We start from the raw sequence: 10125 nt of genomic DNA on the forward strand, positions 1-10125 counted from the left end.
AACGTAATATAGAGATCGTCTCAAAGTTATCTATGCTGAAGCGTTGAAGGAATATTTGAATGCGAACGATTTCTCGTTTTTTTCTCTTGTTTAATAATTTTTTTTAAAGTTAAGATACGATATCGCTTATAACCCGTGAAAAATATTACTACTCCAGTCCTAAATATATGATTCTTTTTGTAATGTAATTATACTACAAAAAGGATCTTATATTTAAGATCGAAGGAATACTTATTATAGATTTTATATCTTGTGTTGATTTTGCTTCTTCTTTCTTTTCTTCCACACTAAATTTCATGTATTTTTTTTTATTATATCTGACTAATTCCAAAATTTCAACTAAGTCTTCAACACATGTATATCTTTGCGTATAGAGAGCAAAATCTCCAAAAACAAAAATGAAAAGAGAAGATTAAAAGAGATGTGAAATACGCAAGATAAAGCTTCCTCAGCTTCTTCATGTGAAAGATAAAATTAAGCAAAAAACCATATGACTCCGTAGACACAGCTAAGTCTGACTTCTCTTTTTAAAATAGTCAAAGTCAAAATGGTGGTCAAAGAAATTGAACTCTTCGGAGCTGGAAGAAATTAAACCATTGGGATGGTAGGAAAACATCAGATTTAACGTGAAAAGGCCTTAGTTTGAAGGAAAAAACCATTGACAACCACAAGCAAAAAGTTTCATTAAAAAAAAAACTCAAGATTACGAGAATAATCTTATTTCTATGATGGATGAAAAGTGTATATATAAAGCTGCTAAAAATCTAAAAACATTGCTAATTTGATCAACAAGCAGTATCTCTTAAAATTTTAATTATAAATATGTGATATTTCATGTCAAGATGTTAACTTGGTTAACAAGCAAAGCCTAACTTTAGACAAGAAGTATAATCGTAAATAAAATAATCATAGTGAGCTTTGCCCATAATGATGTTAACTCAAAAGGAAGTCAACTATTGATTGACTCAAATGACGCAAAACTAAACTTACCCAAAAAGTATATATATAAGTTGGAACTTAATTGATAACCCCAAGAAATTGCAAAGCAAAAGGAACAAACAAGATAGATATATACTCAAAGTTAATTATGGTGAAGCCTTGAAAGAACGTTTGAGTGAGGAAATCCTCCAGCCCTTGGCACTCAAAGTGACAAGCTTTAATTTTAAATTCAATAACTAGCTAGGGTTCTTCCAGTGTTAACGTTAAAGTGTGTCCCTTTATATGTGTGTGTGTGTGTGTGTGTGTGTGTAGAGAGAGAGAGACACACACACACTCACATGTTACAATATTAGAAGGATGGTCACCATTGACGGTCTCTGTACGAAACTTGAAGGTTACTTCTTCAAAAGAAGCAAAATCAAACCCACCCAAAAGTTACATATCGATTCCAACTTAATTAATAACCCACAAGATATTGCAAAGCATCCTAATTAAAAAAGAAAAAAAGAAATTGCAAAGAAAAAGAACACAACGTAGTATAGAGAGATCGTCCCAAAGTTATCCATGCAGGCGTTCAAGGAATCTTTGAGTGTGAAAGATTTCTAGTTAAACCTCCCAAATTTTTGTCTTGTTTAATAAAGTTTTTTTTTAAAGTTAAGACATGATATTGTTTATGAACCGTGACAAATGTTACTTATTATAGATTTTGTATCTTGTGTTGATTTTGCCTCTTCTTTCTTTTCTTCTGCACTGAATTCCATGTATTTTTTTTTAATATATCTAAGTAATTCCAAATTTTCAACTATTTGTTCAACACATGTATATCTTTGCTTATAGAGAGCAAAATCTCCGAAAACAAAGATAAAAATAGAAGATAAAAAGAGGTGTGAAGCATGATGAGTACGTAAGATAAAGCTTCTTCAGCTTCTTCATGTGAAAGATAAAATTAAAGAAAAACCATATAACTCCCTACAAACAGCCAAGTTTGACTTCTCTTTTTATAATAGTCAAAGTCAAAATCGTAGTCAAAGAAATTGAACTCTTTGGAACTTAAGAAATTAAACCATTGGGATGGTAGGAAAACATCAGATTTAACGTGAAAAGCCCTTAGTTTGAAGGCAAAAACCATTGAGAACCACAAGCAAAAAGTTTCATTAAAAAAAAAAAAACTCAAGATTACGAGAATAATCTTATTTCTATGATGGATGAAAAGTTTTATATATAAAGCTTCTAAACAATCTTAAAACATTGCTAATTTGATCAACAAGCAGTATCTCCTAAAATTTTGATTATAAATGCGTGATATTTCATGTCAAGATACTAACTTGGTTAACAAGCAAAGCCTACCTTTAGGCAACTAGTATAATCATAAATAAAATAATCATAATGAGATTTGCCCATAATGATGTTAACTCAAAAGGAAGTCAACTGTTGATTGACTCAAATGAAGCAAAACTAGACTTACCCAACAAGCATATGTGTGTGTATCGGTTAATTAATAATTCCAAGAAATTGCAAGCAAAAGGAACAACCAAGATAGATATATACTCAAAGTTAATTATTATGGTGCTTATAGGTAGTTAAATAATTTTTTAAAATTAGTTAAGTTAGTTATTTGTAATAAATATGTGTTTTTTTTCTCTAAGATATCCTTACTAATTAAGTGTGTTGGCTAAAACTACCATTATTGTAGAAACTACCTAGAAAAAAATAGATAAATATGAAAAACAAAGTAGAGTGAAATATTATATTTAGCACCAAAATAAAATTCAAACAACCTATTATATTAAAAACCAGAAGTAGTGTGCTGAAGCCTTGAACGAACATTTGAACGAGGTGCTATATAAAGATAGGTTTTATCAAGATATTAAAAGTAATGAAAAGTATTTAGTTGAATTTCCATAATTTTTCTCTTGTTTAATATCTTTAGAATACACTTATTCTATCTTTTAACAGTTCAGAAGCGACTGTCCATTTATTTTTATGAAATTTTCATTGAAAATGGAACATCAAACTGAAGCTAAACAATTTATCCATCTCAACATCATTCCAAGTTAATGATGTTAGGTACTTAAAAAAGAGGTTCAAGACATGTTAAACTTGGCGTGGTAATATGAACAAGGAGAGCAATATTGTTAATATCTATTATTGAACTCAAACAAATGGTGGAGATCAGGATGGCATCCAAGTGGCATCCAAGTAATTCAAGATTTGTTGTTAGGAATTGGTGGTCCAACGACCAAGTTAAAGACCACTTTGTATGAAGCAATAACTTTGTAACTTAATGGTTTGAAAGTTTTATTATAAGTAGGAGATTGCGAGTCTAATTACACTTTAGGACATTAGTATCATTCTCACTAAACTAATAAGTGTTGGTCCAAGTGGAAAGGATTTATGCACCTTAAACGTCATGTCTTGAGGCGGTGTGTATTGAAAAAAAGTTATTAGGAGGGATTCCCGTTACGGTGCCTAATAATACCCCGAGAGATTTAGTCTCTTATTGCTTGGATGGGAGGATACTCTAGGCAACCAAAGAAAAAAAGTATCTTTCTCTCTAATTAAAAAAAGAAAAAAAAATGCATGAGGGAAACTCAGCAAAGGCGTAGTTAGCGATGTCCAGGATAAGGCCCAATTTAATAATAGAGAAGCGGTAAACCTGAATTGGGCTCTAGGCTAAAAAGCATAATTTGGGCTTGAACATCAGAGCTTCAAGCATAATGGTGTAAAGCCTTCTTTCAATTAGGGTCCATATATTTTGGACTTCAATTGTTTTGTTTGAATTTGTTTGCTTTGCAATGGGCTAATAAGTTCAATTAATTTGAAGAAGAGCTCAATTTGCTTTTATATTTTGTAACTAGACGTGATTGTTAACAGCTTGACCTTGAGGCCTAAGTTCTAACTTAATCACTCTTTTGAATTCTAGTTTTTTGGGGCAAATTGCTACTTAAATTTAAAAGTTCATAGGGTAAGTCATCTAGTAGGTCCACATGATTGCACATTGGATGATCAGTATAAAAGCAATAGATTAATCCTTTGTTTTACTGTTCATGATCTTTTCATTTAGCTCTTCCTTTTCTTTTTCAAAAAAGTCTCTTCACACCCCATATGTGACTTTGTATAAATTGAAACTTTCTTGAAATTAAAGAGATCAAGAAATGTATGTAAGCCTAATTTTAGGCTTCGATAAGTCAAAAGATACTGAAAGTATGAGGAACATCATTATTTAACCATAAACAAGGTAAAAATCTTATACATTGCACAAAAGTTAAATAAAAAACAATGTTTTTGACGAAAATCCAACTTGTTATAGATTTTATATCTTATTTTGACACTGCTTTTTCTTTCTTTCTTTTCCTCACTAGATAGTATGTTCTTATTCTTCCCTTCTGGGTAATTCCAAATATTCAAACAAATGTCACCTATAGAAAGAAAAACGAAAAAAAAAAAATCATGAAGAATTATGAATGAAATATAGCTTCAGTTTCAAGTGGAAGCTAAAAGAAAAAACCCATATACCATCCCAACAACGCAGCTTAATTTGACCTATCTTTTTTGCTTACTTCTACAGTATCCCCACTCAGCAACTTGTCCACCGCATCGGAAGGAAATCCAATCATATCCAATGTCTTTTCCCAAACTTTCATGGATGTCTCAAAGTTCTGAGCTTCTTTAGAAACATAACCAAAAGTACAGTCATGATCTATATAAGCACAAACAGGAGAGTCTTGAGCCTTTAAGGACTTGGTGTAATCTTGAACCTGAGGATGTGTAGCAGCGAAAAGTACACTTCTAGCTCCTTCTTTAGGAGTGTATATGAAAAATAGCAGTGATTGAAAAACATATTGAACCATTTTAGGAACATCCCTAAGAACATTTGTGCTTCTCACAGCTCCTGGACTTGCACATACTACACTGACTCCAGATTCTGCAGGAAGCTTCTTCTGCAGGATGTTGCTGAACATCACCTACTTGGTGAGAAAATGTAGTAAAAGTTAAGTAACAACAATCACAGATTCTCTCAATGTTTTCCTTGTTTGTTTCAAAAGATTTGAGTTATTATTATCCTCAATGTTTCAGAAAATATTCAGCATGGTCCCCCCCCCCCCAAGTTTTGTAAACTCCACTGATGATGAATCTCCTCTACTTGGCCCGATTTAATGGGTAGAAGTTTCTTAAAGATAGTTTAAATGGTTTCATGCCTGTCCTTTATAATTTTCTTAAAGGCTTCAGTTTACTACAAGTTTCCTGTTTCACTGGCCACATCTCAGTTTCTGTACTAGCTTCCTTAAAGTTGAGCAAAACCAATTGAACAGACTTAAACTAAACCAAACTAACCAAAATCAATCAAAAACCTTAAAAAAAAAAAAAAAGGCCACAATCAGTTTCTCTTATGTTGGAATAAATTTAATCAGTTCGATTATGGAAGAAATCTGTTTGATTTCAATTTTTAGTGGTTAAATTGAAGCAATGATGAAAACTTCGTTTTTTGGGCAATGATTGATATTTTTGAGATTTTTTTTAATCCATATAAAGATTTCATGAATATCTCTAAACTAGACACATTTTCGTATGCATTACATGGAGTTGAGAAATGAATCACAGTATTCACAACTTGTTCTGGAGAGTGTCCATAGTATTAATAAATAGATAAGAAACAGAATAAAGAACACATGTTATCTGCAGAATTACCTGTGCTAGCTTGCTACTTGAGTAGCCTTTGAAGCTTGAGAATTTCCTTCTGCCAGAAGTAAAATTCATGTCATCTACATCTACAAAGCCAAGAAAGTGAGCTGCGGAATTGTTGTTGACAATCCTGCTAGGAGATCCTTTCTTGAGTGATGGTAAGAGCAGTATAGACAACAATGCAGGTGCAAGATGATTGACTTGCAAGTGAGTCTCAAACCCATCTTCTTCTGAGAAACTCTGAGGCTTCCCAATGGAGAATATCCCAGCATTGTTGATCAAAACATTCACAGGTTTTGACCTTGAATTCCACTCTTCTGCAAAATTCACAACAGATTGCAGAGAGAGAAGATCCAGTTTCATCACCTCAATATTAAGCGGCTTTGCTGCATCAAAATCAGTATCAGAAGAAGGGGGAGAACGAGAAGAAGATCTTTCACGGTTCCACTGGTTTACTAAGTCATGAGCTGCCTTTTGGTTTCTTACCGCCATGACTAAGTGAGCTCCTGAGAAGGCTAAGTTTCTGGCAATTTCAAGGCCAATTCCACTGGTGGGACCAGTGAGAATGATTGTGAGATCAGAAAGAGGAGGTAAAGGCAGAGGGCTTTTGAGGCGTCTCGATGTGATTTTCTCAAAGAAGATCTCATGGAGGAGAACAGACCAACCTCTTAGATAATCTGTGAATGATAAGCCTTGCTTTTGTTTCCGATTAGACAATCCAATTTGGGAAGTTGGAGATGAAGCCATGAAATGAAACCAGAGTTCTGTTTGGTGAGATTTTCCGGGAAAATGGTAGGTATAGTGGTAGGAAGAAGATAAGTAGCATAAATAGATAAATATCCATTTGGTTAGTGCGCAATAACTAGCACCTCATGTATCAGAAGACGCATCCAAGTCCAAAACTAATCGAAGCCATTAATCATAGCAAAAACAGTTGGCCAGTATGCAGAATTGACCAGCACTAATTTTGGGTTTTGATTTCTTTAAGAATTTAATTTTTATTGGGAAAATTTAAAATACCCATTTACCCAAATAATATTAGTTTGAATTCGCATTAACAGAACAAGCGCATACACCAAGTCATAAATAGAGAAGGAAAAAAATTGTTGGTTCCTTCATTTTTTTTTTCCCTTCCAGAACTGCAAATGTCAATGTTGCATTCACAACGGAATTGAGACAGACACACACATTTGAATAGTTTCATGAATTCAATTAAGGACGGATAATTTTCTGTGTTTCAGACAAGGGAGGGAGATGAGAATGAAGCTTCCTACTAGCAAATAGTCAAAAGTAAAAGGTCAGAATTTAAAAAAGCTTGAACTACAAGTCAACCCCCACCAAGGGACAGGATCAAGGCTTCACACAGTCTATCTATGCACCAAGTTGAACAGGGAAAAAGGGGGAAATCTTGACCAAAGTTGGTTACATATCATCGTTCATTCACACACACACACATATGTATATATGAATGACGATTTATATATATATATATATGCGCACGTGTGAGAGTGTTCATGTATAATTAAATTCTAGGTTTCGAGGTAAGTTGTACTGTTTATAACTTGCCAATAATATAATTTTCGGTCCTTAATAGAAGAGCTAGTTGACTAATTTAAGTAGATTAAGGAAACCAGTTAAGTTAGTTATTTATAATAAACAGATGTTATCTTTCTTAAAATATCCTTATTAATCATGTGTATTAGCTAACATTATCATTATTATAAAGACTACCCTGGGAAAAAATAAACAAACATTAGAAACAAAGTAGATTGGAATATTATATTTAGGATCAAAATAAAAATTAAACGAAATCTTATATTAATGACAGGAGGTAGTATTATGTTTTATAAATAATATGGGGTTTTATAGGACTCAATGTTTTTTATGTGTCAAACCATCTAGTATCTGGTAATTATGTTTCACTTTGGCAGATCTAGGTTTGGGAAGGACAAGGGCTCAAACCTGAGGCCATTGATGAAGCTAGCACAACTCCTACCAACTGAGCCGTGCTTGAATTGTGAAAGTCTTGTCAATTTGGCAGAGTTTGAAATGGGAGGAATAAGAAAAATGAGGAAGTAACATTCCAATTAAACAAGGAATCTATTTTCACAGTTTTTTTTCCTTTAGCAATATTTTTGGGATTCATCAGTGTCTAAGATATTTTTTTCCCCCTCTTTTTATATGGTTATCTAACTGGATCATATTCCAGTAATATCGAGTTTAATTAGTGATAGTTCTTTCAGGAGCATTTTGTGCATTCACACATACTCGAATTAGAGACCTTGTGTTTAAGTGGGACCAACACCTACTAGTCCTATTTCTTTTTATTTTTATTTTACATTCACAAAACCAACCACTGACCATGAGGCCAGGAAACATTGTTACAAACAGCAGGATCCTCCATTGCCTACATTGTAGTTTCACAAGCTTGAAATGCATATAAAATCAAAGTCATGAAGAGTTCGTTAAATACGCAAATTTAAATAAAAATTAAATGCTTTGGCTTTGACTTCTGTAGGAATTTAAGTCTAATCAAAGCATACTCTTCTGAGAGAAATTTTTTGTAAGGATGTATAATTTTACCCTTCATTTATTATTGTGTTAACTTGATTTACATGATATACAATGTATATTAAATAGAGATAAAATTAAAATTTTGTTAAATTTTAAATGAGATTTAATGAAATTTAAAATTTTCCTTAGTCTGTGTAAAACGTTTTAGAAATAACTTGTAAATAAGAGTAGAGGAGTAACTACCTAAATGATAATAACGGATCAAGTGACATATCAATTTTGTAGAGGCAGGGGGAAATTCAACAATTTTTTTCTTTTTAAATTACCACTCTGGCCTTTATTATACATTATTTGTAGGGAATTTTTTTTAATCATAAATGATCATTTTCTAATTTTACTCTTATTTAATTCTCATTGAAAAAAGAAAAAGAAAAGAGAGATGTGAGAATGATTTGTAAATATAAATAACAAAATTTTTTAATAAAAGTAAATTTGAAAAACTTTATCAATTTAATGCGTTATTTTGTGAGAATAAGTTACAAATGAATTGACCTAGCCCGTTTAATTTCTTTTAATTTAAGTAAATATTACATTCAATCTTTAAAATAAACTCTAGATTATAATTCAAATTGAATTGCAAACTAGATTAAAGATGGGAGGTAATATTATTTAAGACCTCTAGGCCTAGTTAGGAGAAAATTTAGCGCATACCTATATCCAAATTTGTTAGCCTATTAGGATCTGCATTTTATTTTATTTTTTCACTTTTAATAAACTTGTTTGATTGCACAAAACAGATATTTGTGCTAAAGTGAAGAGAATCCAGGCGCGAGAAAATGTCGGTGATTGTTGTGAGTTTGTAACATAAAAAAGAATATACTCATCTGATTCTAAATATAAAACCCTTATACTAGTATTTAGGAACAGAGGAGTAATATAAATCAATATACTACCTCCGGTCTTTAATAATATAAGAGCTAGTTTGACTTTTAATTTTAAATATAATATCCCAATTTACTTTGTGTTTTATATTTATTCTTTTTTTCCCCTTCAAAATAGTCTTTATAATAATCACACAAGTCATAGATTCCATTAAATGGTAGTTTTAACTAATACACATAACTAGCAAGAATATTCTAGAAAAAACAACACTTATTTATTATAAATAATTAACTTAACTAATTTTTATAATCTCCTGAAATTAATTAACTAGGCCTTGTATTAAGGATCAGAAGTACTATTTTTCATTATGAGCATGCGTAAATGGCTGCCTTTCAGCCCTTCTTTTCTTTGTGCCCTTTTTATTCGCAAGTTTAGGCGTATAGACCAACTTAGCGCAAGACGGTCCAAATCGTCCGTTGGGGAAACATCTGACAAAATTGGAAGCATCAACCCCATGCTACCATTTTTGCAACAATAGAAAAACCAGTTCCTTCCGGTGGAATTTTGCCTGATAGAGAGACAGGGAGAGGGAAGCTTCCCACTGGCATCCAAGCAAATGAAGAAAAGAAAAGGTGATAATGACGCTGACTTTTATTTCTATATGCTTCTAAACAACTATTCTCAGCATGGTAGGACAGAAACAAAAGTTGGATGTTACCATGCGAGTACATGGAAATGCATCACTGAAGGATCATGGTCCAGGGATCTATGTACCATAATTTCTTCCCCCCCCCCCCCCCAATGCTTCCTTCACTGAAGACATAATCACATGAACATGATAATTGACCATGAATACATATGATTCTCTTAGCAAACAAATACGTACGGCTACTTGTCAGCCAAAAAGAGGAAAAAAGGACCGACCTCCTAGCAAATCCCAACCAAAGAAGAGGGAAGAGAGCTTCTGATAAACTATGTGTCAAGTTGAATTTGACCAAAGATGGTGACAAATTGCTTATATTTCACAAACTGGGTTTACCACGAACAATAAAGACCTGATCTGCTTGGCGAGTGTGAAACGGGAGAAAGAAGTGAAAGAAGTAAAAT

At 32.6% G+C, this 10125-nt stretch overlaps 1 protein-coding gene across 1 annotated transcript; it reads right to left on the minus strand.

Moving 5' to 3' along the window:
• Window positions 1-4312: 4312 nt before the first annotated feature.
• LOC114750965 (dehydrogenase/reductase SDR family member FEY) lies at window positions 4313-6432 on the minus strand. Its single transcript, XM_028939608.1, has 2 exons — window positions 5629-6432; window positions 4313-4904 (listed from the first exon to the last, which is right to left on the minus strand). Exons 1-2 carry the CDS (start codon window positions 6367-6369, stop codon window positions 4473-4475), a joined length of 1173 nt encoding a protein of 390 aa, XP_028795441.1. The 5' UTR covers window positions 6370-6432; the 3' UTR covers window positions 4313-4472.
• Between the last annotated feature and the right edge of the window lie 3693 nt (window positions 6433-10125).

Source organism: Neltuma alba, unplaced genomic scaffold (assembly GCF_004799145.2).
Source record: "Neltuma alba isolate B1F8T4 unplaced genomic scaffold, ASM479914v2 tig00006710_pilon, whole genome shotgun sequence".
NCBI lineage: Eukaryota > Viridiplantae > Streptophyta > Magnoliopsida > Fabales > Fabaceae > Neltuma > Neltuma alba.

Coding starts and splice junctions, on each gene's coding strand:
- LOC114750965 (XM_028939608.1), bottom strand. CDS start 6,369: ATGGCTTCATCTCCAACTTCCCAAATTGGATTGTCTAATCGGAAACAA. Junction 4,905..5,628: donor CAAGTAGCAAGCTAGCACAG/GTAATTCTGCAG, acceptor CTCACCAAGTAG/GTGATGTTCAGCAACATCCT.